Below are 27,161 nucleotides of genomic sequence, written 5' to 3'. Positions count from 1 at the left end.
GAAAAGATTTGATAAGATCGTTTTGGTTTAGAAAGATACTTCTTTGAGGTTCATGCCCATAAATGGGCATTTAACTGATCAAAATAGAGTATGTTCAAATATTATTACAATTTAAATGACATTATTTTAAATATAATTTATTCCATTCCGTCTTCAGTGTTAAATCATCCTTCAGAAATCGTTTTAATGCTGCTTAAAAATTTTTCTAATTATTATCAGTGTTGATAATATTTTTGTGGAAAAAAAGTCTAAGATTATAAATGGTTTACTGTCACTTTTGATCAGTTTAATGCATTATTTTTTTAATTAAAATAGTATAATTTTCTTAATTTTCATTCTTCCCCCCCAAAAAAATCACCAAACCAATAAATCTATATGTAGTTTTATTTTTTATATTTTTATAACTTTATATGGATTTTTTTTATGCTATAGTAATTTATTTTTGAATGATTAATTTAAGCAAGTTTGCATTTATTAATATTATTACAATTTTATTTATATTTATTAAATTGGGGTTTTAGGAGGCCCACACAGAACAGCTTAGAAATTCCACATATGTTCTCATCATTCATAAAATTCATACATTTTTTTCATATCTTGGCGGTTTTGTTAATGCTTTCATCTACCATAAACACTGTAGTACTCTCAGTTCTGTTCGAAACCTCTCATCACGTTTAAATACCCCGCTCCAATGTTGTGCTAGCAACGCCCAGATCACCGGTTCGATTCCAGAGAAAATGAATGTAGCGATAAAATAAGTCTCTTTGGCTAAAAGCATCTGCCACATTCCACAGATTCTTCCCTAAAAGCACTCACAGAAAAGTCTATAGATTCTTGCTGGGCCTAGACATCGGCCATTGAAAACCCACTGCGACCACATAGGTTTGATTCTGGCGTGTGTTATTTCCTGATCCAGTTCCTCCCTCTCGTCCACATCCTTTCCTGTTTTCTTTGCCTTCTCTCCATCAGTAAAAGTGTCCCAAAAAGCGTTTTCTAAAACCGAACTCGCGTTGCACTTAACGCTCGTTGGTCGTCTGTTTTACAGCGTGATCCTGGAGAGCGACCCGCAGCAGGTGGTTCACCGCGTCGCTCTGAGGGTAACTACTTCCTGTTCTCCTCTATTGACTTTCATGACGCCGTTGTAAATGTTAATCTGCTTAGTGTTTGCTGGCTCTGCTCCGTCTCTCATGCTCTGACGCCGCTGATGAGCGTTATGGCCCTGCTAGGCAGCCGTTAAGTTTGATTTCCAATAATCTTGCAAGTGCGAGACGGAAAGCAAGCCGGGCAGTGCTAAAGCCGTCTCCCTCTCTCTTGTGATTTCAGGGCGATGACGTGCCTCTGACAGAGCAGACAGTCACTCAGGTGAGAGCGTCCGACGCACTTCCTTCAGCGGGCACCTGTCGCCGTCGCGGCTCTTATGTTTTATAGTGGCTCTGAGATTTACCTATAATTCATTTAGAAGATGAGTCCGCGGCGGTCTGGTTTCACAGCTCCCACATTAAGAACAATTCACCGTGCCGCCGCTTACCCGGGTTTCCTGGTTCCCGCGTGTGTCTGCCGCATGTAAACATGATGGCTAATTATTGGCGGCTGTCTGCCAGCGATGGCTCCCCGTGGCTGCCGTACTCATGAGCGCGGACTGATTAATGTTCTCATTTAAGAGGCCCTGCGACAGGCTGCCTGTATGGCTTTCGCGTCTGTGATTAATGGCTGTCTCCTCGTCTTCCCCGCTATACGGTTATACTTTGCCTCGCCTCGCGCAAATTAAGATGATGAATTAATTCCTGAATGTTTTGCTGCACCTGCGTTACTCGATTACAGGGTTACTTTCATTGTTAGCGCCTTCGTATGATGGCTTTGGGCTTCGCTTTTTCACTTCTGTAGTTTTGGGGGGGGTTTTGTGAAAAAGAAGGAAATTAATGCATTAAATTGGTCAAAAGTGACAGGAAAGCGCGGGTTTAGTATTACAGATTTTAAATGAATACTTTCTTTACAAAGTATCTGTAAAACATTTACAAAAATATTAGACTGCACAATAGGTTAGCCAAACTAATCACGGTTAGTCGCTTGACAGCATTAATATTACTTAATTATTATATATATATATATATATATATATATATATATATATATATATATATATATATATATATATATATATATATATATATATATATATATATGTATGTGAAGATAAAGAAATGAAAGGTATGACTTTATGACATTTAAGAAATGTCTCTGTTTTCAAACAGAATAAATATTAATAGAACAAAATTTTACAAATGTACATTTTACTATTTTTAAAAAAAGAATATTAATAAGTGTGTTTTAGGAGCGTTAAGATGTTTTTCCATTCGTGACGTGTTTTTTTTCTCCCAATATTGTAGTATATCAATAAGTATACAATTTTAGAATACATGTACATTTTAGGTCTGATTATATGTATATTACTATAATATTTTATAATATAATGTTATTTATTTATTTGTTTATATAGACTTTTCAGCATTATTCTTGAGGAGTAAATCATCATATCAGAATGATTTCTGAAGGATCACAAGACTAGAGTTTAAAATATATTCAAATAGAAAACAAATGGTATTTTAAATACTTCTACTTTAAATACCATATTTTTGATTAAATACATTTTTTCGCATTTTTAAAAAAAACATTACTGCATACATTTTAATGATTTCTCCATTTTTTTCTGCTTTTAGCATTTGAAAACAAAATAAGGAAAAAATACAAGTAATTTTAGTTTGATGCTTTTGGACACTGTATGATAAACATGCTCATAATTTGCCTTGAATAGTTCTCAACGTTTTTAAAACCATAAAGCAGCATCCTGATGAATGCGCGTCTTTTAAGAAAAATGATGGCATTAATGAGTCAAGAACACAAACACGTTAAAATTCAATTACCTGTTGTAGCTTTGGAGACAAGTGAGGTTTTTTGGGAGTGGTTTGGTCTATCCGTCCTCGCTGAGTGATTGGATTTACTGAAGAGGAACACAAAACACTTATATAAATGATTCTGAGGCTGGCAATTCGTTCTAATTAAATGTGACTAATTATTTGCCATTGCCTAATTTAAAACATCAAGTTTTAATAAATTGGCAGAACTCACTTTCATACATTCCTTCATAAGATTCTAACGACAACTCAAATTAATTATAACAACCATTATGAGTGGATTTAAAGAAGCCCCCAGTGATGTTTCTTCCGCTTGACATCTAAAAAAAATAAATAGTACGATTGATAAAAGTTTCCAGTTCAAATATTTTATTTTCTCCTTACATACTAGGTTCTACAGTCAGCTAAGGAGCAGATCAAATGGTCTCTACTCCGATAGGACGCTTCCGGTCCCGTTCCTGAACTGAGATGAGGAGAACAAATACGAGGCGACCACTTTCCATCACTACTGTCCTATCTTCCTTTTTTTTTTTTTTTTTTTTTTCCTTGAGTGTTTTCTTGACTGTTAAAGTGCATATCCACTGAAAACCACTTGTAGTGTATCTCTCACTCGAAGATGAGACCAAGAACACGAGCATTTCAAAAGAATGTCAAGGCAGGAGGAAGAATATTTTGTTGTCGGGACTTTCTTTTTAAGGAAAAGTACCGGGGCGTGTTGTTTTTTTTTTTTTTTGTAATCCCATTCCAGTAAGCGCTTGAATATATGGCTGGTTTTGTGAATGATATCACTGTTGTACTGTGAGATTTTCATTACGATTCATGTACATTCCAGTGGTTGATCTCGTTCTCTGTTTTTTCCCTCTGACCCTTGTTTGGATTGAAGTAAAGAAAGTTTCATTCTAGTTGCGCTGTGGTGCGTCTCCCTCCTTTTCGGATACTATTTGGTTTGCAGAGGCGGCAGTGACGTTTGCTTTTTCAATATTTTGAGGTCCCTTTGTTTACCGTTTTGTGTTTTAAGTCGGTCATCAATATTACTTTTTTTTCCCTGTCCTGATTTAAAATTCTGAATAGGGAAACATGACTGAGTTTTAAAAATATTAGACTCGTTCAATCTTTTTAAAGAATATATGTAAAGATAAAATATACTATTTTGGTGTCTGCATCAGATAAAATTTTAAAAAGTGATTTTATATACAACAAAAAATGGTAGGCAACAAAATAAGGTTAAAAATAGTAGTAAACATGAAATAAGAATGAAAAATACTTCTACGGCATGTATTAATCTTAATGTTAATTGCAGTATTGTACTGTAAACTTACATGAGTAAACATTAAATGACTGTATTTTCATTAACCAACATTAACAAAAATGATTAAATCGTATGTTAAATCAACATATCTACTTTAATGCTTCAAATAAAATTTCTGAAATCAAAACATCAAACTGAAATAATGCTCCATTTTCATTTATCATTATATATTTATGTGCAAATGAAACAATATACTTATTCTGAGCAGTACTTAAAATATATATAAAAATAAGTGATCATTCAAAAAAACTCTTATTATATTTTAAATTATTTAAAAAAATTGGTAACAAATAGGTAAAACCTAGTTTTTTACTGTCATTTAATAATTCTTGTTCTAAATATTGTTCTAAACTATTTTGTCGCAGCATGAACTTGTTTAGTCATTACATTTTCCTAAAAAAAAAAAAAAAAACAATTGATATAAATAAAATGTAACTACACAAATTCAAAAGGAAAAAATGTAAAGCTGTATTAAACTTATTTTTGATCTTTGAAACCCCCGTTTGAACGTATTGATTAATTTCTTAAAAAATAACAAAAATATACAAATGTATATGATTTCTAACCGTACAGCCAGTTTATCTTATTTTATTCTAGTCTATCAGTGACTCAAAGTCAATCCAAGAGCGCCCTCTGTTGGTTCTGGATGAGACACGCAGTCCTGAGGATAAACTGCACTGCTTTAACTTCCTTTTTGTTGGCCTGTTATGCTTCCCAGGCACATTTCATTCTATTATGCATGTAAAAATACAAGCGTTTTTAATACATCCACAACTGTGAGATTAATTAGTTGTTTTTCCCTCTAAATTAATTGTCAATTTTCGATTTGGTTGTAAATTGCATGCAGCATATGGCAGGATTTTAGGAGGTCCTAAAACGGGTCCTAAAAACCCCACTATAGCCATTTAGTCTGCTAGCGCTTGATAAGTTAAGAAAGCTTTTATTCCACTAAATATTCTGGAATAAAAATCGGTTGTTGCTTAAAACCCTCACTTAATGAGTGTGTGTGTGTGTGTGTGTGTGTGTGTGTGTGTGAGGCGAAATGCTGCGAGGAGGTTTGACAGCTTCGCATGCCTGCTTTTTCTCTGGTGGATTCCTCCCCTGTCTCTCATTTTAATGCAAATGAAAGGTTCCCCCGGAGAAATGGTTGTAAAAATAGTAGTATATCACATACATGCCTCAGAATCATACCTAGGACACAGTTATCACACTGGGGGCGGAGACGAGACATGAGCAATCTCAGGGGTCACCGTGACCAATGCTTTGAACCAGTTCACTAAGATTTTATCAGGCTACATGCAAAGAGCCGATGCAATGCCTGTGTCTGAAACCGAAGGAGCTGCCCACTCAGTCTGTGACTTAGGAAGCATATTTATTTATATTTTCAGTTACCATATCCAGGACCATAACGGCTCGACTAATGATCTACAGCGAATTAAAGAGCGTTTTAGACATAACCAGACATAAAGCAAATATTTGGAATAAGTGACTTTTCTTCTTTCTGTTCCATCAGACACCATTTTTATTCTTTCCACCGACCACCAAACCATCTAGAGCAAATTTAATATCACCAAGTAAATATTTAATGCCTTCGATGCCTGTTTCTCTGTAGAAATGGAATCATAAGTGGGTACAAACTGTGATATTTTAGTATTACTAATATACTATTAGATTGTTTGTTAATATTTTATAAAGCATTTTATTTTTACATTTTGTTTTTATTTTCATTTTATTTATTTGGTTGTGTGTTTTTGACTTTTTAATTAGTTTTAATATGTCTATATAGTTTTAATGAGGCATTAGATTTTATTTGTAAAAAATTATTAAGTAATTATTTTAGTACTTCAAGTAAAAATGTTAATTTTTTTGGCAGTTAATAATTTTTTTATTTATTAGTAAATGTTTTGGTTTATTATTTTATTGAGTATTAAAAAGCTTTTTAATGGTTTAACGATTCACTAACTAAAAACAATATTTTTTTGTTAATGATTATAATAATCATATCAGATTTTTTAAAGGTTTTTAATATTTCTTGACATTCAAAATCTGCTTTTTGTTCATGAAAAGTCACATTTTAATAGTCGTACATTATGTCTGTCTCTCGCAGCCTCATTTTCATTCACAAAAAAATTAAATATGGCTTCTATCGCAGAATCTGGAATGGCTTTGACCGAACGTTGCAAAAGTTCACCATCATGTGGAATATGCCGTTGTAATGAGAGACAGGTTTAGGACCGGACTTGTTTAGGCCGGTCTGCCTCCATAACAAACAGCTGCAGACGGAGAACTTCCTTGGCCCTGGTCCAGCACATCTCCTCAACCCTCTACCCCTCTCTATCTTCCTCTTTAATAATGCTTTGGCATCCATATGAAAGTAGTTGGGAAAATTTCCTTTGTCTAGGCTGATCTCCCAAAGCGTGCTTTTTTGAGGAATGAAACATGACGTTGGCCCCTGAGAGCCCCACCCTCCCAGAGGGAGTTCCCTAACCCCGTCTCAGAGAGGCTCGCAGCCGCTGGCCTCTTATCTCCAAAGCATGAGAGCCTTCAGCGCCAAATTTATTTGACCAATTGAGTTAAGTAGCTCTTTCATTATGAGGTGATTCATTATGATTCATTAGCGGATGGGTAAGAGTCGCAGATAAAACCTCTCTCGCGCGTCTCGCTCATCTGTGTGTTATGAAGTGTACAACACGCTCCTATTGAATAAAGCGAAGTGCTGTGGGACAGCAGAACAAGGTTTTTAAGATATCATCACCCGCAATAAAGGAAAAAGCGCAAAAGGTAATCAAGAGTCGATGTGTGATGCTTGAAAGGACATATACAAAGGTCTTTATTAAACTAACCTTAAAGGTAAAGCGTGCCTTTTCTGAGCAGAGACGGTGTGTGTTGGTTTTACAGAAAAGGGCAAATGCTCCAACTCTGTGGTGTTGTAAAAACATTGCTCTGTTTGTCTGAGCCGAGGAGGTCTGAAGTAACTGGAGAAATCTAGCCATTAGCGTTCCGCATTTCGACGGCAAACGCAATTCCATTTTGCAGACAGGTTCAACAATAAAAGCAATTCTCACAAAGGTGTGCCTACACAGAATTTAATTAGAGATACATAACGTATTTCACACTAGGCCTGCAGATAAAAGTCATAACGTCTAGGCCAGGGCTGTCCAGACTCTGTGTCCTCCAGAGTTTAGCTCCGACTTGCCTGAAAACAGCTGCATGGAAGTTTCTAACATGCTTAGCATGAGCTTGATTAGCTGCTTCAGTGTGTTTAATTAGGGTTGGGGCTAACCTCTGCAGGACACCGTTCCTCCAGGACCCAGTTTGGGCAGCCCTGGTCTAGGCCACATCTTTTTAGAGCCATTCATTCCGAAATCGGACTAAACTGCTCGCCTTGTATGTTTTTGATTTACTAAAAATAACATATGAGTCACATACGAGTCATTCTTTTAGGATCTTAAATACACAGCTTTCCCCAAATGTTTCCGATTCAGTAAAAGAATCAGAGTTATTCGTCCTTGAACGCTTTTGATTCACTAATTAAGAGCTGGCACATCAGAGTCATTCCTTCTGAATTAGTAATCTACGCTGCATGGTGTGTTTCAATGCATATCTGAACAACAATTAGTTTGCAATTGTTTTGCTTGCAAAAAGAAAACCCTCCAAACGACTCAAAACATCAGAATACACCACACCTTTTCAATGGCTGTCAATGCAGAAGCATGATGCTTATGGTTAGTCAAGCCAACCAACCGAATCAGCTACAGCCCAATGATCTGGCCACCCAAAACACACTTAAAAAAATACCTTTTTATGCATTACATTTTGCATCTATTGTATATTTACAGTTGCAACAAGCAATTTGGATCTCAACCACTCTTCTTATTATTATTAGTGCAGTACCTTGACCATACGCCTCCAAAAAAAAGTGCTTTGACTCCAGGAACAATATGTTTGCTTTGGAAGGACCTGTTTATGACCCGAAGCAATCACTATATCGATGCGGTTGATTTGAATGGCATGTTCTTAACCCTTCGTGGAATATGAGAGGTAGGTCAAGGTTACGAAAGATAGCAGATGCATCTATGCAGATAGCAAAAGGCCAGGCGTCGAGATAAGAGTCCTGTACGACCCCAGCAATGCAGAAATGAGGTCAAATTTGACCCGTTTTCCATCTATGCACCGCACCACTATCATTCCTGGCGCTCATGAGGCCTTTCATCTGGATATTCCACCTACGGGCAACTGATGAATGCCTTTCATCGGCTAATTACAGTGGCACGGCTGTAAAAAGGCAAAAAGGTAATTTATATTAATTATAGAGGAATGAGCATAATAGACTGAAACAGCGCGGCTTGACACGCTGTACAAAACACGCAGTAAAATTGTCAGAGGCGTGTGGACCAGAGGCCTGTAATTGATAGATGCTGTTTGTGTGTGTGTGTCGTAGTAGCAAACGGGTGCAGCAGTCGATAAATTATCATCATCTGCAAGCTTACAGTCTGCACGTCACCGAACGAGTATTCCAGACTTTTTTCACGAGAATCTGCACGCTTATTGCAATCAGAGGCATTTTCTGTTCTCAGGTGAAGGGGAGGGCGACACAAAAGCGCCAGTGTTCCGTATTAATCATGCATGCAGCTCAGGGCCGAAGCTGAGCAAACAGCTCGCCCGCGATAAATGTAGGTAAATTACGGCGCGCTCTCGGAACAGGCGGATTTAGACAGGCCAAATTCATCAAAAGGCCATAGAAAACGACTAGGAGTAGAGGACGGGGTAATGCACGGATGCATTCGGACGCAACCAACGCAGGCCCGAGATAAGAGCGCTGCTCGCCATCGCCACGCTCCCCGGGCTCGAGCGCACGGAAACGCCCCCATAGGGCCTGATGTGTTTTATGGCGCCTCTCGCCCTCACGGGGCCTGTTTATGGATTCCCGTCGAATAGAAAAGCATTTCACCTTGGAGGCAGAGGCGGCCAAAATCAACAGCAATGCCGCAGCTTTTGCTGATCCAGTAGTATTTCAACAAGCTATTCTACGCGGCGTAAAAATAACATCTTCTTTGCAGTAAGTTATCCGTCTCCAGAAATCATCAGAAGCTTGTCGATTTCGCAGATACGTGAAAAGCCCTTTCGGATAAATCTGGCATCCCGCGCTTTAAAAGCCGAACCCTGTTGGTATTCATTTCATAATTGCACAATATTTATTCAAGAGCACATTAAGCGTGCCATTCGGAAAGCCTGCAATGTTATTCCTCTGGCTGGATGGACGGGTAAGAGTACACCTTATTTTCATATCACATGACGGAGAGTTTAAAAACACATAAATTCAAGCGAAGGCACGCTACATTTATCAGCCAGGCAGTTGGATATGTCCACAAGCCTGTTTAGACATTTCTATTTTCGATTCGCCTGCGCCATTAGTCACTGAATTTGGCCGTGGTCCGCCGTTGAAAACGGGGGCCGTCGATCTGAGCCGGAGATGTTTGCGGAGTATAAGCTGCAGCCTGTTGACATTTTAAGAGAGGAGGCCCTTCTTCCCCTTTGCCGTGATTTAGAACGAGGCCGAATCCCGGAGGAGCCCGTCCCGCTGCGTTACATCTGCACGCGCACATGCGCTCGCACACAAACCGGCTCTTTGAGGCGCTCGCGCCCATGTGTGCGAGAACATCTGGTCTGCACCCTTCAGCGGCAACGTGAAAAGGCCACAGGTCATCGCCGCGCATACTCCGACGTGTTTCGCTCTCGTTTTTTTTTTAAATGCCACATCGTATAAAGAAGCGTTTGAGGTTTGCGCCTGACAAGCCATCGCGAACGGGCCGAACGTGTATAATGAGTGTCGTGAACTGAAATAATCGCGACAGAGGCGGTGATTAAGATAGTGATGTAATTGTGGAGCGAGACGCGGCCGTATTTCACTTTTGTTGCAGACGCTCAATGTCACGCGGCGGCGGTAGCAATTAAGCTTTATGGCGTTTTTGTTTCGCGCCTTCGCGTTCTCTTGCGGTCGTGTTCGGTCGAGTTTTCACGGCTTACCGCTTGCGAAACGCTTTGATTTTTTGGGCCATTATGGGTTTCAGAAATGAATCTTCGGGTAACCAAAGCAACATTTTTGCATGCTTTAGCTCCAAGCGCTCAGCTTTTCCCCTCCCTCCTTCCATCTTTCCATCTCTCTCTCTCTCTCTCTCTCTCTCTTTCATATACACTTTCTTTCCCCCCTCACCCTAGTGGATTCCCCATCTGCACCACAGCGCCCGTTAACAGACGCTCGCCTGACAGATTTACCGCCGCCGTCCCACCATTGGCTGCCAGCGTGACAGAGTTGATTTAATGCTCGCTTCTGATTGGTCCGTGAGCGACAGGCAAATTTATGGCCGTGCTGTGATTCGACGCTGGCCGCCTTTGATGTGAGTTACCGCTCTGTTGCTTATGGGACACAGAAACGGTGTCAGGTTTCAATCGTAAAACCCTCTCCCCGAGGGAAGAAGCAGGGAGTGCTCGACATTCCTGACGTCATGAGAGCAGGAGGAGGAGGAGGAGGAGAGAAAGAGAAAGAGAAGGAGAGAGAGAGAATGATTTGTAGCTGCAGTCATTTTCACTCACACAGGCCCGCTGCAGTTTCTTTGTGGAATGCGCTCGCATCCAACTCTCCCAACTCCGAAATAATATCCTGTTTCAACACCCGACACTCAAAGAAAACATCTCACATGCGAGGCAAAAATGCGGACAATCCGACTGGCCGATTCGTCTCAATCAGCGCGCATCAGAAACGCAAACACGACTGTCATCGCCCTATCCCGTTTCTGTCGGGTTGATGTTTGGTTACGATAAATTTGTGGCCTGCCACCGATAACCGCATATATATGTGACGATTCTCGCGGTTGAGTCCTCATCGTGGGATTTTCTGATAAATGAGGCATTTAGTTAAAAAGTTGCAGATTTTTCCTGTTTTGCATAATTAAACTGTTATGGCAGTGTAGTACAACTTTAGTACTTTTTATAGAAGAAAATATCTCACCTGTACAATGCTAGGTTGGTTGCCAGGGTGTTGTTATGTAGTGCTGGCAAATTATTAATCATATCCAAATAAAAGTTTGTTTGCATAAGTGTATATAAGTGTGTGTATATATATATATATATATATATATATATATATATATATATATATATATATATATATATATATATATATATATATATCAATATATATATATATATATATATATATATATATATATATATATATATATATATATATATATATATATATACACACACTTAAATATTTTCAAAAATGTTTTTTTTACATAATATACACAGCACACATACATATATAAACAAAACATTTATTTTGGATGCTATTAATTAAATCGCAATTAATTTAAGCACTGTTGCTGTCACAATCATTTGAACATTCTGTCAGTATTGTCCTTGTTTTGTGAAACACAAAAAGAATAAATTACGAAAAATGTTTTGGTGTTTTTTCAGTCAATGGAAGTCAGTGTTTTTGGACCCCAATGACTTCCATTGTTTTGACAAAACATTTTTGTATGACGAGGTCATACAGATGAGAAAGTGAAAACAGAGTAATCATTTTCAAGATATCCATTAAGATATCCTTTGAAGGGTTTCTCAACATTGTTTTAGGCGGTTGTTGATTTTTCAGTTTATATTTCACCAGGCAAATTTTCACGATACGATGGAAACATAAAAGCACACCTCTCCTCAATAAACGCCACATTATTACATTATTATAAATAGTGCTTTCCTGAAGAGCATGACATTATCAACATTAAGGTCATGGGCTTGATTCGTGTGGAATCAAATATGCAAGTATGAGAAGAAGCGATGCTTTCTTTACAAACACATCCAATGCACATTACACAGCGTTAAATTATACAGGATTGAAATGTTACCGCTGAAGCAGCAGCAAACACATCTTACATGTTTAAATTGGCTTCTGCATTCTAACATATTGTTTCCATGAGGTTCATGAGGTCCTTTTACAATCAACACTGCAATGAACGACCTCTCGACATGTTTCAACTTCCTTTACCTCTTCTGAAACAACATTCACAGAGATTCCCATTAAACTCCAAGACGATTCACTCAGTACACCATAAAAAATGAACATGTGCGTTTGACAGCTTAAAGGGATAGTTCACCCAAAAATAAAAATTCGCCCTCATGTCATTCCAAACCTTTCGTTTTTTTTTTTCTGTTTGACTGGAACTCAAAACGTTCTTCAAAATATCTTCTTTTGTGAGCCAGGAATGGTGCAAAATGAAGGCTTAGTTAACGATGAGAGAATTTTCATTTGATCCCTTTAAGATGCCATTTCTTTCTCATCTAGCTCTCCAGATGTAGTAAGATATGTAAGATGTGTCCTTTCAACTGGTTTTATTGCAGTTATTAACCTCGTGCAACGCACTTTCCATTCATGTCTGATAGGAAATCCAACCCTTTTTTTGTACTCGAGCTCTAACTTGCTTATAATTCCATGTATAATGGTGTGCAGTAAGTATATTTCTTCTGATATAATTGTTAAAAACCATGAGAAAGGATCGGGTGTCGGTTCCTAAAGACAAATGGCGGCATGCAATTAGTTCAGTGTCAAATAAATCTTCACTCGATCTCTTTATCTGCGAGGGCGTGTCTTGCCCGCGAACTCGTACTCCTTTGAAAGACGAGAATGCGTCGCGGTATCCCTTAAAATTTTCCTGAAATTATCAAAAGCGGCTCGCCGGCCATTTATTTCCCCCGTACGCCATTATTCCTCCCAGATATTCGCGTCGCATGACCGTGCGGCTTCAGTCTCAAGACATCATAAGGATGTCTGCTCATATCGGAAACGGTTTTTAACCATAGTCCCCTCCTGCTGCCCCTGAGATTAGCGAGGATGTATATGACTCATATCTCTTCAAAGCACTTGAAACTGTCTGGTATAAATCAATGTATCATAAAGCTGATCAATAGCAGCGCACTGCCAAAGTCACTTTGGCCTACTGTCTATCTGTACTCTCATCTCCCTAAACGCTTTCCCCTCGTCCATCTATCCCCTTTATCTGTGCATCAGTCGCATGGCTGATGCCGAGGAGATCAGCGGCGGTGTGCGTGAACCCCCTGTAACAGCCGTGACCCGTGAAAATTTCTAAGGGTAAATAGCAAGGCCGGTGCCGTCTGTCAAAAGCTCAAGGATTCATAAGACGTGCACCTCCACCTCACCTCGCCTGTTCAGGTGGAAAATTGCAGTGGGAAGAAATGAAGGCCTACAGAGGCCTTCCCGCGCTCGCGCGTAATTGCATAACATCTAGAGAGACGCATTAGGGCTTTTTAACATGCACGCCTGCGTGCCAGTCTCGGTGTGAACTCTGCTGGAGGCATATTGCATACTCGCGCACTACGCGTTACGCTTCTCTCCGAACAAACAGGACTCATAAACGTCTCAGTGGCGGAAACAATGACACAAGCTGTTTATGGAAGGTCAGGGAGGCGCGGATGTTCAAACCTTTATTAGTTTAATCAGTTTTTCTACAGAGTTCATAAACAAATCACAACTGGGAGAAGAAAACGCGCCCGAGCGAGATAAAAATGCGATTCGCCAGTCAAAAGGGGGAAAGTTTAATATCACTTAATCCGCATGAAAACGGCAAAGGAGCAGTCTTGTCTTGCTCAGTATCGAGGAGAAACCGTTAAAGCTCATGAAGACACTTGATATACTGGCGATAAGTTAAAGAATTCCCATTAAGCACAACTTCACGCAGGGTAAAAGTAGCCTTCTTAAGATAAATCATGTTTGGAGAGGTTGGTTACAATCTGGTATTTGCAAAAAAAAACAGCTTGAGCGGTAGGCTTGTGGAAAAGGATCTTGGCTAGTGACGGTTTTGAATATTTCTAAGTCTTTGTCGCTCACCAGGTCTGCATGTATTTGCTTAAAAATACCATAAAAATGAAATAAACGCTAAATGTTATTGCAATTTTAAACGGCTGTTTTCTGTTTCAGTATATTTTAAAACGTAATTTATTCCTGTGATGGAAAGCTGCATTTTCTGCAACCATTACTGGGTGCAAAAACAAAAATGAGAACCCGAAGTCAACAGGGCGAGCGTAAAGTGTTAAACTGAAAACTTTTCTGCCAAGTTTATTGTTCGGTACTGCAGCAAAACTGTTAAGGCTGTTGAAGACAAGGCTTGATCTACTGCAAAGGATCGCGGCGATAAATTAAAGAATTCCCATAACAAAATCATAACAAAAAGCAGCCATCAAAATACATCATGTTTAGAGAGCGCAGTTACGTTTAATCTGGTATTTGCAAAAAATATAGCACCATTAGCAGTAGTCTTTTGGTTTTGCTTAAGGATCTTGGCCGGTGATGAAAAGCGCAGAACCACTAAATAACACAGCTAATAAACTCAAACTCAACATCGACACCGTAAAACATTTTTTTTCCAAAGCTGTAAATAAAACAGATTATTGGAGCGTGTTTTATAGGAAAGCACAACATTTCATGTTTAATGCAACGTTACTTGCACTTTCCTTGTAATTGTTTTTGAAAACTACTAGCAGTTTAAAACACCAAATATGTAGGTCTGTAGTTGAAGTTACGTTCTCATAACCTGCACTGAGGCCCCTGGAAGGTTCCCGATATCACGGACAGTCCCTTGACTTGAAAAGGGCCAGCGCTGGCCGAGTCGGGCCCGTGGGCTTCTACAGGGAGGCCCAAAGCAGCCATGGTGGGTCCCAACGAGCTTAGATTGATGGGGTAGTGCGGGGCCAGTGTATGTTAATGTATCTGTCGAGGCGAAATGTGCTTCAGCGTGAGAGTGATTTTAACGCTCTCGGCAGGACGCCGAGGCATTCGTCCTGTCATCAGGAATGTGGATGACTCTCGAGCGAGATAAATCTTGACAATGAGGCGCTGGTCAACTGAGCCGGTCCCAGCACTTTGGGTTTCCCTCGTAAAACAGAGTTTAAGGGGTTTGACAAAGAAATCTTCAAACACAACAGCAATGTCAAGAGGAAATGGATGGATGCAGTTTTGCAACTGATTTTGTGCTATTGCTTTTATAAGGTTTTGATTTAATTAGAAGCATGGCTATGATTATTATTCATTTTTTATGAATGCATCTTGCGTTTTGTCAGAATTAATGACTTTATTGAATTAGTTAGTAATTAGTTACTTTTTATAGAAAGTTATATATTTAATATTTGTGACAGAATTCTTTTAGGCTCACCAATGATGTGTTTATTTGATATAATTTATTTTATAATAATAAAAAAAAATAAAAGATCTGCACACTTTTATTCAAAAAAATGTAAAAGTAGCAATGTTTCTGTCAAAGACCTTCGTCAGGCAAATACAATAATAATAAATAAAATAATATTATAGTAAAAACACATATTATTAACATTTAAAATAGTAATATTTTGAAATGTAATTTATTCCTGTGATGCAAAGATGAATTTTCAATAATCGCTCCAGTCTTCAGTTTCACATGATCGTCGGAAATCATTGTAATATGCTGATTTGCTGCTCAAGAGACATTTATTATATTAATATTTTTGTGGAAACCTAATAAAAAGAAGAATTGCATTTATTCAAATTTAAAATAAAATAATAAAAAATTTTAATACAAATATTTAGTTACATTACAAATGTCCTTACTGTCACTTTAAATAATTTTAATGCATTAATAAATTAAAAAAAAAAGGTGGCCCCTCATGGCAGCTTTTGATGGCATTCTGATGTTGATACAGCAGAAAACACAGGAGATGCTTTATCTGTGTGATTTCTTTCCCTTCATTAAACCCAAAAGCAGTCAGAGAATAACATGAGGGTGTCATTTATCATTTCTCAACTTCCTGTTTACTCTGTGTGAGGGCTGCAAAAGTGCTGAAAGGAAACTAATTGTGTCGTTGCACATAAAAGTGAAATTTTCCTATGAATATGCATGAACTATTTGGACAGAAAAGTAGGTCAAAGAATGTGTTGTGAATTCCCCGGCCTGCCATCAGCAGTCGGTGACGGTCATTCTTTTTGAGAACACATGGCGCAAAAAAAAAAAAAAAAAAAAGACGACAAGCTGGTTAATTAATCTTCATCAGTTCCAGTTTCAGCTGTATTTTCTTCTAACTCACTTTTATCTTCTATTAAAAAAACTACTAAAAAGTAATATATCAAAGTTGTAATTTCTATGACATAATGAAAAAATATATTCAAAATATAATTATTTGACAAATTTATACATCATATTTTGTGACGCAATGATGGCCACGAGCCCAAAATTATTCCACTTATAAATAAATTAATACTCTTAATAATTACAGCATTAAATTGATTCAAACTGACATTAAAACGTCACAATATATTTCAATTACAAATAAATGCTGCCCTCTCGAATTGTCAATTCATCAAAGAATTCTGAAAAAAAGTATCACCATTTCCACAAAAATATTAAGCACGCTGACAATAATAATAAATGTTTAATTCCCATCAAATTAGCACATTTGCATGATTTCTAAAGCATCACGTGACACTGAAGACTCAAGTAATGATGCTGAAAATTTAATTGGAATGAATTACATTTTAAAGTATATTCAAATGGGCAACAGTTATTTTAAATTGCAAAAAAATATTTCACAATATTACAGATTTTACTATATTTTTGATCAAATAAATGCAGTCTTGGTGAGGCTTCTTTTAAAAACATTTAAAAAACAGCTATAATTCTGACCGATAACATGCACATATAAGGAAATAAACGTAGGATATTACCAAATATTCATTATTTGAAAAAAAAAAAAAAAAAAAAAAAAAAAAAAAAATCACAATTTTCAAACATCTCAACGATTATAGTAGCTCTTTTAGCATAGTTTAAACCGACGACCTTAGAGTTACCAGCCATTATGTTTAACCGCAAGACAACCCCAGTCCTAAAGAAGTCCCAGCACTTTAATATTTCACTTCACATCGTTTCAGGGCCACTGTATTAATCCGTAGCCCATGTATGCAGCTGCATCAGAGAAAACTGAAATTTTAATGAAGATGGCTGCCTCGCTGACGGGCACTGCGCACCTCTGCTTGGTTAAATATCATCGTTAATTAACACGTAAAGGTACGCTGTCAGCAGAATGACAGATGGCTGCAGAGGAGAAGAGAAGGCTGATTAATCTATGAATTAAACATTAAATACTGCTGTACATGCAATTTGACGTGAATTAGGCCCTACATCAAGGGTTCTGGGGAGGGCTGCGTGTAAAATAAGGCCTTTCAGACTTATCCAAAAACAAATAGCAGTATACAAATGTGTGCGTGCGCAACATTCGTGTGCCGAGAAGCCATTTTAGGACTTTCGGCTATGATTTGATGGTTTTGAATCGTATGAACTTAGCGCGGCCATGTCTAAGAATTTCTTCTCGTCCGCCTTGGCTTTAAGAGCGAGTGTGTTAAGTGCTCTCAGCCCACGGGTGTTATAAATCAGGATCAGCAGTCAGGCTAGAGAGGAGCGGGCTATGGCCTCTGTGAAGCAACACAAAGCCAGACTCTTTGTCTAACTCCGTCTCCCTCGCTGGCAATGCGGTTTGAGCTGCCTTGAACGTTTCACTCCATTACATTTCTGCTGGAAATATCAGTTAGTCTTGCCAGCATTAAACTCTTTTTCCAATACATACAAGTCATACACTTTATTAATAATATTTCCATACTGCAATGAAAGTTGCTTCTAACGTGAGTTAAGATTATGCTTAAGTATATAATGGTAGTATTTTATAGACTTAGCTAGTGTCTGGCATCTAAATAGAGCTAAGAAATAAGTACAAATTCACTAAACTGATATATATATATATATATATATATATATATATATATATATATATATATATATATATATATATATATATATATATATATATATATATATATATATATATATATATATATATATATATATATATATATATATATATATATATATGTCAAAGAAAGTAGCGCCCTCTACTGGCCTCTACTGGGTCATATAGGAACAGCTGTGTAATTTATACAGCATGTAGAGCAAATATGAACATGTAGGGCCTTATATGTTAGCAATGTAGGTAGTGAATGATGACAGCTGAAATAAAACACCAAAACAACTATGCTAAATCATTTTAAAGACTTTTAAAGACAGAATCTGTCTATATTATTCGGCACACTTGTTGAAAACTGGCGGATTACGCCACCTGCTGGTAGCATGTGCATTAAAGTAGCAGCACAACCGCTTTTCCATTATAGGACTCAATTTTTATATATTCATATTGAATTAGAAAAGTTAATTCAAGACTGAATTTAAATAAAAAATTATTATTTTTTTTATATATATAAACAGCAGTTTATATTTAATGCTTTTATCCAACGTGACTCACGGTGTGCTCAACATATAACTTTTTCTTAAGTCAAAGAAAACAGCTGAAGAAGACCAGTTCATAAAACATAAACACAAATAAGCTTGTGCAGAGTAAAAGAGAAGCCACTTTTTTTTTTTTTTTTTTTTTAAAGAAAATTTATTGTCAACTAGGACTCACTACGGTGTCTAACAGGACAGAATAAAGTTGACCTGTAGTTCATGTTTGAAAACGATAAAAAAATACCAAACGAATGGACCAAAGCATTTTTCAGAATGTTTTCGTTATCTGAAACAATCACAATACAAGTCCTTTTCCTGTATAAGCGTAACGAAAGGAACATGCAAGTGTACAAGTAAAAAAATACAGTGAATCTGCCACGTCAGACAGGGGCAGCAGTCTAATCCTACTACGGTTTCTATTTAAATTATTTAAAATGTTGAAAAAATATATTAACTCAAGCTTGACTGCGTCAGAAGTCCGTGTTCAAGGGCCGAGGGCTACGTGATAAGAAACGTAACGAGACCTCTGCGAAAAACTAGCGGTTTTATATAAACATCTGTCTTTCTATGAACTGTACAACCTGTTAAAAGGTTTTCTTTGTTATTCTTGGCTCGGGTTCGTCAATCCAGTGACTTCGGAAGAGAAGCTGAGATGCTCGCAGACTCGCCGCATGAGTCACATCTTACGGTGACAAAATTTGTCATTCATAAGCAAATAGTCGACGAAAAAGTCGGTGTTCAAGTTGACCGAAAGGCCAACTTCAAAAGCTTGACGCCGTAATGTAGGCCACAAAGAATGAGCTCTCCTGTGGATGGAGGATGGATGATGTTCCAGATGTTTCTGCTAAAACCGTAAAGGCCCGTGTAAAGCCGCCTATGGCCTGAGCTGTTATCACAGTATTTGAAGGAAATAGTCGCCCCTAAAATGGAAATTTGCCAATAATGTATTTACCTTCGGGCCATCCACGATGTAAATGTGTTTGTTTCTTCATCAAAACAGAGCGAATAAGCATTACATCACTAATTTGCCAACGGATCCCCTGCAGTGAATGGGTGCCGTCAGATTGAGAGTTCAAACAGCTGATAAAAATCACAATAATCCACAAGACTTCACGAAATACGATGTGAAGTATGAAGGACATAAATAAATGCATTTTAACTTTAAACTGTCGCTTTCCACCAAAATACCAGCTCACACTATATAATGGTGTATATAATGGTGTTGTCTTCTCAAATCAAAAATTCACTGACAAATCTGTGTTTTAGACTGTTTTGGCTTGTAAATGGAGCTTAATCTGTGCATATTTCTCTCAAGATTAAGATGAGAAGACTTTTTCAATATTATGGAAGGAGTATTTTAGCGGGAACACAATGGCTGCTTGTTTTGCATGATAATGGCTCTATTTATTATAAAAATGCAATTTTTCAGTTCACAAGATGTTAATTGATGCACTGGAGCGGTGTGGATTACTTGTGGATTACTGTGATATTTTAATCAGCCGTTTAAACTCTCATTCCGACGGCACCCATTCACAGCAGAGGATCCATCGGCGGGCAACCGATGCAAGGCTATTTCTCTAAATCCGTTCCGATGAAGAAACAAACTCTTTGATTGCCTGAAGTGGAGTTTCAGCTCTCTCTCTTCAGTGCACCATTTCTGCTTCACTTAACAGGAAATGAAGCATTCTCGTGCACACTCACAAAATGTATTGTATCAGAATGTGCATCACTAGAGCTGACTTGTTTGCAATTTTGTGGACAAAAGGGTCCGCTGTCTTTCGTCAATATTGTAGGGATGTTTGTAGCACGAGTCCCTTTAAATCCAAGTAGCTTATTATTGTCCAAGCTGTGAATTTGTTGCGTGAACAACTTTAAAAAGTAGCAAAATCTGCAGGGGGAACATTTTCAGCCTTGTGCGAAAGTCTCGACTGTGCAGATTCCTATAGAAATGAATGGATTTGCTTGCAGAGCATCAGTAAATGTAAGCGCACCGTAACACTGAGAATCCCAACAATCTACAGTCCTGCATGGGAACTACAAAAGGATGCCTTTCTAAACTACCAGAAGTCATTATTGCATGGACTGAATGAACAACTAACCCACCTGCTGGTCACAGTACCGTCTAAAATACAAAATACGCTATTTTCCAGAGTCTAAGCAGTATAAAAGAGTCCAGTGGGGTTGAGCCGGGTGAATCGGAGCTGGACGTGTTGGAGTCTTTAAACAGTTTTTTTTTTACAGGCTCAGACCCCCGGTCAGGTCATGTTGGCGCGTCCGATGTGTTTGCTGGGAAGTGGTTTGTACGAGCGATCGGAAGGCTGTCACGCCGCCAGCCTGCTGTTGTTTGTCTGCAGTGGGCTCCAGGACGCCGAGTGCTGAGAGGGGTCCTGAGAATATGAGCGTCCCTCACAGCACGGCTGGTTCTCCTCTTTAGGGATGCCCACGGCACACAAACGGCGATGCCGTAGTAACCGGTCGGTTCTGGAAAAGTTCTGTATGATAGAAGACCGAGTTAGCCTCTTTTTTTCAGACACGTGCTTTTTAAATGAATTGGTTCTTTTGGACATGCTGTAAATGAACCGATTCACTGATTCCCGGTGTCAAGAGTTTTCCAAAGCCCCCGCATGCCATTTTTTGTTTGGTTACACATTTTCACAATCACCATGCTTTCGAGTAGAAGAATTACATTGTGTATTTAATGTAAAAACACATGATTTTTAACGTTGATGTTCAAGGATGCATTTATTTGACCAGAAATACAGTAAAACTGTGAAATATAACTGCTGTTTTCTACTTGAATATATTCTTAAATATTATTTATTCCTGCCATTACACAGTGTCACGTGACCCTTCAGAAATTATGATATGCTGTTTTGTTGCTCAAGAAACATTTCTTACTATTAACAGCTTAATAAAAACAGGATTCTACGATAAACAGAAAGAACATCATTTATTTGTTTTCACTGTCCATTCTGATCAAACGAATGCACTCTTGTTCAATAAAAGTATTATATATCTTTTTTTTCTTAAAGACCTCGATCCTTAGATCTGTAGTGAATAGGTCCAGTTTGATTTTGCAGACCAAGTCAGACTATTGTCCTACCAGCTTGAAAACAACATTGTAACATGTTTTCTGGCACGATTTAGGCATAAGCACTTAAAAGTATATGCATTCAAATTTTGTTAATAATCTGCAATCACAATAATAAAGGCAAAATCAACATCAACCTACCATATTTACTTTCTCAATACACATTTCTATTCCTACTGCACACGATTCATTAGTAATCATTGTTATAGTCAGTTATCCAAAACTGTCCATCATCTATATGCAATTTATTATTTTAACAATTTGAACTCTTAACCTTTAGCTAGCATCACAAAGTTAACGATGAAACTGGTTCCTGACGTACACAATAAAGCTTTAGCTCCTTACACGTCCTGTTTTGCTTTTTGTGAATTTTATCGTCACGAACATAAAAAGCCCCCATTATGTTGTCAGATACTAAAAAGCACTGTAATCATATTATAAAGGCATACATTAATGAACGTAATGGGCAGACAGCAAGCTCCCTGTGAACACAACTGCCTGTGTTTGGCATGGCTCACCTGTTGGCAGCGGTCACACTGATAAGGCTTCTCACCGCTGTGAACACGCTTATGTCTTTCCAGGTGGTAGCGCTGAATAAACCTCATGTCACACATATCACACCCGAATGGCTTTTCCCTAAAAACACACACACACACACACACACACACGTACACATATTTACTTCATGCATCTGTTTGTATGAATCTTAAGATTGCGCGCTAGCAGAAAGGCTCGCGTCGTACCCGTATGGGTGAGAATGTGCCGTTTGAGGTGGTAACTACTGCGGAAAGCACTGTAGCAGTGCTCACATATGAAGTTCTTCTGCACTTGAGAGCCGAGTGAGATATCGTCATTAACGTCAGGAATCTCCACCTTCATGTCACATACAGAAACAAAAAAAAAAACAAAGCATTCGGTCAGGATTTGAATACGAGCGGAAGTGTGTAAATGTGATAAACAGGCAAAATCACAGAGCAACACTGCAGACAGACTGAAAGCATGCCTGGGGTTTTTCTCTCATTTTGGTGGGAAGTCCAGACTTCCTGTTCTTCTTCTTTGGCTGCACGTTCTGGCTGGCTTGCATGTCTTTTTCATCCAAGAGCCTGGAAGAGTGAAACTCTCCGTCCTTGCGGATGAGCTGTTCAAAAACATTTATAAGTCAACGAACTGAATGCAAATGTATTTCATAACATATGAAGTTAATAAATTAAGAAGTATTTAAGGAAATAAATGTATTTAGTCTCTAGAATTTAAGTATACATCACTGTTCAAAAGTTTAGGGTCAGTAAGACTTTTAAAAATATTTTTGAAAGTAGACTATCACGAACACTGAATTTATTTAATCAAAAATAGAAACAACCAAAACAGAAATACTGTTAAATACTGTTACCATTTAAAATCACTGTATGTTATTTGAATATTTTTTTGAAAATAATTTATTTCTGTGATGCAATACTGAATTTTCAGCATCATAAAAGTATTATTTTTCTTTTTTTTTCTTACAGACCTCAATCTTTAAATCTGTAATGAAAAGTCCAGTCTTCAATATCACATGATATTTTTTTTTTTAATTCTTTGATGAAAAGAAAGTTCTTAGAAATAACAAAGAAATATTTTAAAACATTATACATGTCTTTTCTGTCACCTTTAATCACTTTAATTAAAGTGGTAAATATATATGAAAAGTTTATTTGAAAAAAAATTTCAATTAATATCAATCAAACTGCAGTTAGGTTGTTTTGATTAAATAATAATAATAACTAAAAATACAGCTAACTAATGCCATAAAAACATGATAACACAATAAAAAAAAACATGATTTATAAAAATGTATAAAAACTAGGTTTTCAGGTTTTGTGAATAAAACTCTCTTTCTCTCTCTGTATATATATATACATATACATATATATATATATATATATATATATATATATATATATATATATATATATATTTACAAAACCTTTTGAATGATAGTGTATATTCATGCATTTGTTATTTATTTGTTAACTATTTTATCACTGAACACATTTCCTGGGAATTGAACCCATGACCTTAATATTAGATACAGGATTCTATGAAAAGCTTAATAAAATAATAATAGTTCACCTCAAAAATTCATTCCAAACCAATATGACTTTCTTTCCCAACACAATTCATGCCTTTTCTCCTCACCAGTGGTGGGCAGCTGACTCCTGAGGGAAGCACCATGTGGCCGTGCTGGCTGTGGGTGTCCTGGTTGTGGTTCTGGTTGTGATTGTGGCTGTGATTGTTTTCTCTCTGTCCCTGGCCCAGATGAGAGCCCATCTTCTTATGGCTGGACATTGAGCCGGCCTGCATGAGCGCCATGCTGGACAGCACCGCTTCACAGCCAAGCAACCCAGCCTGTGCAGAAATACAACCACAAACATACACGTCTGTTCAAAAACAAACACTTCACAAAGTCACTAATCTCAAATTTAGCTTGAAATCTGACAAATCTGTCAAACAGGCCATAGTTATGCAGTAATGTCAAAAACATGCTCATTTTACCACGAAATATAAATAATAAATCTCATTATTATTATTACTACTAACAACATTATCATCGTAATGATGCTAAAATGCAATTATCCATGAAAATAATAATGTAATTATTACCAATGTCATCTTAATCATAATTAAAACACATAATACAAAATAGTTATACAAATAATAATACTGACTGTTATATGAACCTGTGTAATCATATCTTTTAACAGTACTGTCCTAGTGATCCTAATTCAAATAAATATTATTATTAACACTGTCCTAATAATTCTAAAATACACAATTTATATTAATTATAATTAGCAGTAGTAACAATAAATTATGTTAATTGTTTTTTTAATCAAATTAATCACTATCTTTTCCATAAATTATGTATTTTAGGATCACTGAAACAAACATTTTAAATTACATAATTTTTTATTAACATTATTGTCTCAAGTACCCAAAATACAATTGCAAAACTAATAATTTTGCTGACATTATATATATATATATATATATATATATATATATATTTAGATTATAAATATCCTAGCATTATAACATTGTTATAACAATTATGCACACCTTTCCCCACAAATTACAGCACCCTATTATTCGTAAAAGTCATTCTCATTATTGCAATATAGTCAGTGTACTGCAGTAAAATAAAATCTATAATCAGGTAAATACATAGTTTTAAACACTAAGTGTGCTTAATTGTCATGAAGCTGTTCAAAAAATCTTAAATGCTCCTAAAAAGGCTTGAATATCTTAATGCAAAATATAATTTTGGGAGAAATATGTCCCAGATATACTCTTTTGTTAGATCCACCCATAATCTGCTTACGTATTTTTTGTAGTCGCGCTGTGAAAGGGAGTTACAAAGAGTTAATACACAGAAACGCCAAGCAAAAGGAAAATGAAGGCCTTCTTTTTCACACAAACGTGGACAAATGCAGAAAATGCAAATGAAGAAGAGAAAAACACACTGACCCATTTCATGTGATCTCGCACTGAGCTGTTGGAAAGGTGTGACATCGCAGTGGTGAGAGTGTGTGTGTGTGTGTTGGGGTACAGAGAGCTTCGCTCGGGGCAGGGAGAGTGTTTAGAGACCACACAAGCCCCAACCATCAGGGGCCCAAGCCTAGAAACAGAAGGGGGGGATATAAAGCCAGGGTAATATCCATCTCTGTCTATGATGTTGCCACACATCTAGCCCACCACTAACAGAAGTTGTCAACCGTGGACAAATCATGGCTTTTATTCGCTAGAATCAGACATTTTCCATGTCTGGATTGCCAAGCCTTTGTTTATGTAGGCTTATAGGGCTGTGTTTTTAAGCCATAAGCGCTTGGCTTCAGTTTGGCGTCAAGAGTCCCTAAATGACATCTGGAAACAAACCAGGTCAAAACTGAAACCGAGTGGAGTGGATTCTCATCGGTTCTGTCAAACCCAAATGGTAGGAATACATCCGAGCGTTTATGCCCTGTTGATTTTGGATTCGGCTGGTGGGATTCTGGGACTTGCTGGAATAAAAAACAGATTTATTTCAACCACCCTCTTTCCTTCCATCGCTTATTCCCGTGCATTAGTCCGACTAACTCACCCTCAAAGATCCAGATAAACACGACTATAAATCACGAATGAACAAAATGAGACACGGAAGCCACTGGACAGTGAAAGCAATCGCACTAGACAAAATTAACGTGGTTAATTAAGTGTTAACGAAATGAATTAAGCATGATTGCAATGACGTATAGATCGAGGCTCGTGGGTGAATATTGTATATTGTGATTTCCGTTCATTCGGCTCGTGGGGGGGGGGTTTGGCAACCGGCAGAGTCCTGGAGGTTAAATTAATTGCAAGAAATAAAATTGCATCATTCTTATCACATGACAAACAGATTGCAATCTACAGCAGATCAAGCCAAAGAAAACAATCTTTACATGAACAACTCAATTACGTCTATGTAATACACTCTAATATAACTCTTTTAGCCTGTAATTATAGGTAATAAATCAAACTTCTTTGCGGTTTGGTGTGTTTATTAGAAACCATGATATATACGCATGAAAATTAAAGCCAGTATTAACCCGCTCAGACCCAGGAACTGTTACAATGGGCATAATTTTTATTTACTTTGTCGCATCTTAGTAAATAAAATAATGCCATGGCACAAGACATATTACACAGACACATATGACTTTCAAAAAAACGCAGGCCTTTCGAGATGCAGGCCTGAATCATAAATGTGTTTACAAACACAAAAACTAATTTAGCTTTTTTTTGCTTGCTACCAAGAGTAAAATTCATAATAAATATGCTAATTTAATGCTTTTAACATGCATGTAAACATTATTCTTAAAAAAACAAAAATATAAATATATGTATTAAAAGCTCTTTATGATCATATGCGCAATACATTGTTACTCTTCATTACCAACGTGCTTCTAGTGAAATAACTGTTAATTTTAAATAATGACAGAATCATTTGCTATAATACATGATAATATTTGGCTAATATATAATATATAAACACAATGTATGGTTGAATTGAGGACAGAAATAAAGCATTGCCATAATATTGGCGCCTGGACGGGTTAGAAGTAACAAAATGCGCTAATTTAGATATTTACAATCTAAATTTCTGAGTGAAATTCATTTTTCTTCAGCCTGGACTCTAAACACATTACTAATGTAAAGTCCTCCATTCATCCTGCAGCACAACAGGGCGTGAGTTCACCCTCTATTTAACTTCGTATTCCAGCGCTATTAAAACACTCAATCTTTTTTTAAATGTCTCTGTAGGTTTAATGAAAGCAGTACCGCAGGCTGCGCGCGTTTCATTTACCTTACTCCTCTTCGTTTACAGTAGCCCAATATTTTCTTGTCGGACAAATTTTTCAGTTTACAAACACAGGAAACGTTACCGGAAGTGCTCTCTAGGGAGAGCGTCTGTCACGTGA

The 27,161-nt window shown here is 37.2% G+C and overlaps 3 protein-coding genes across 8 annotated transcripts in view; 1 reads left to right on the top strand and 2 right to left on the bottom strand.

Moving 5' to 3' along the window:
• nfe2 (nuclear factor, erythroid 2) overlaps positions 1-3,296 on the bottom strand; it is a 16,795-nt gene extending 13,499 nt beyond the window's left edge. Inside the window, exon 1 of the mRNA XM_043224574.1 lies at positions 2,922-3,296. The gene's annotated coding sequence lies outside the window, so the exon portion shown is untranslated. The remainder of the gene's footprint in view (positions 1-2,921) is intronic.
• Positions 1-3,814, top strand: part of copz1 (COPI coat complex subunit zeta 1) — a 5,803-nt gene extending 1,989 nt beyond the window's left edge. Inside the window, exons 7-9 of the mRNA XM_043224588.1 lie at positions 1,046-1,097; positions 1,324-1,362; positions 3,304-3,814. Of these exons, the coding sequence (XP_043080523.1) occupies positions 1,046-1,097; positions 1,324-1,362; positions 3,304-3,351 (139 nt within the window). The 3' untranslated portion in view covers positions 3,352-3,814. The remainder of the gene's footprint in view (positions 1-1,045; positions 1,098-1,323; positions 1,363-3,303) is intronic.
• Positions 2,922-27,161, bottom strand: znf740b (zinc finger protein 740b). Of its 6 annotated transcripts, none has more exons than XM_043224580.1 (7): positions 27,047-27,161; positions 25,189-25,339; positions 23,860-24,069; positions 22,688-22,822; positions 22,428-22,557; positions 22,203-22,321; positions 18,721-21,085 (listed from the first exon to the last, which is right to left on the bottom strand). In XM_043224580.1, the coding sequence occupies exons 2-7, from the start codon at positions 25,324-25,326 to the stop codon at positions 20,915-20,917; spliced, it is 903 nt and encodes a 300-aa protein (XP_043080515.1). In that variant the 5' UTR covers positions 25,327-25,339; positions 27,047-27,161; the 3' UTR covers positions 18,721-20,914. The 6 variants fall into 6 exon arrangements, with proteins under 6 accessions (XP_043080517.1, XP_043080515.1, XP_043080516.1 ...); XM_043224581.1 differs by having other exon boundaries at positions 27,022-27,136; XM_043224582.1 differs by lacking the exons at positions 18,721-21,085; positions 27,047-27,161 and adding an exon at positions 2,922-2,998 and having other exon boundaries at positions 25,189-27,015.

Source organism: Puntigrus tetrazona, chromosome 23 (genome assembly GCF_018831695.1).
Source record: "Puntigrus tetrazona isolate hp1 chromosome 23, ASM1883169v1, whole genome shotgun sequence".
Lineage (NCBI taxonomy): Eukaryota > Metazoa > Chordata > Actinopteri > Cypriniformes > Cyprinidae > Puntigrus > Puntigrus tetrazona.
This window is presented reverse-complemented; position numbering and strand designations above follow the sequence as displayed.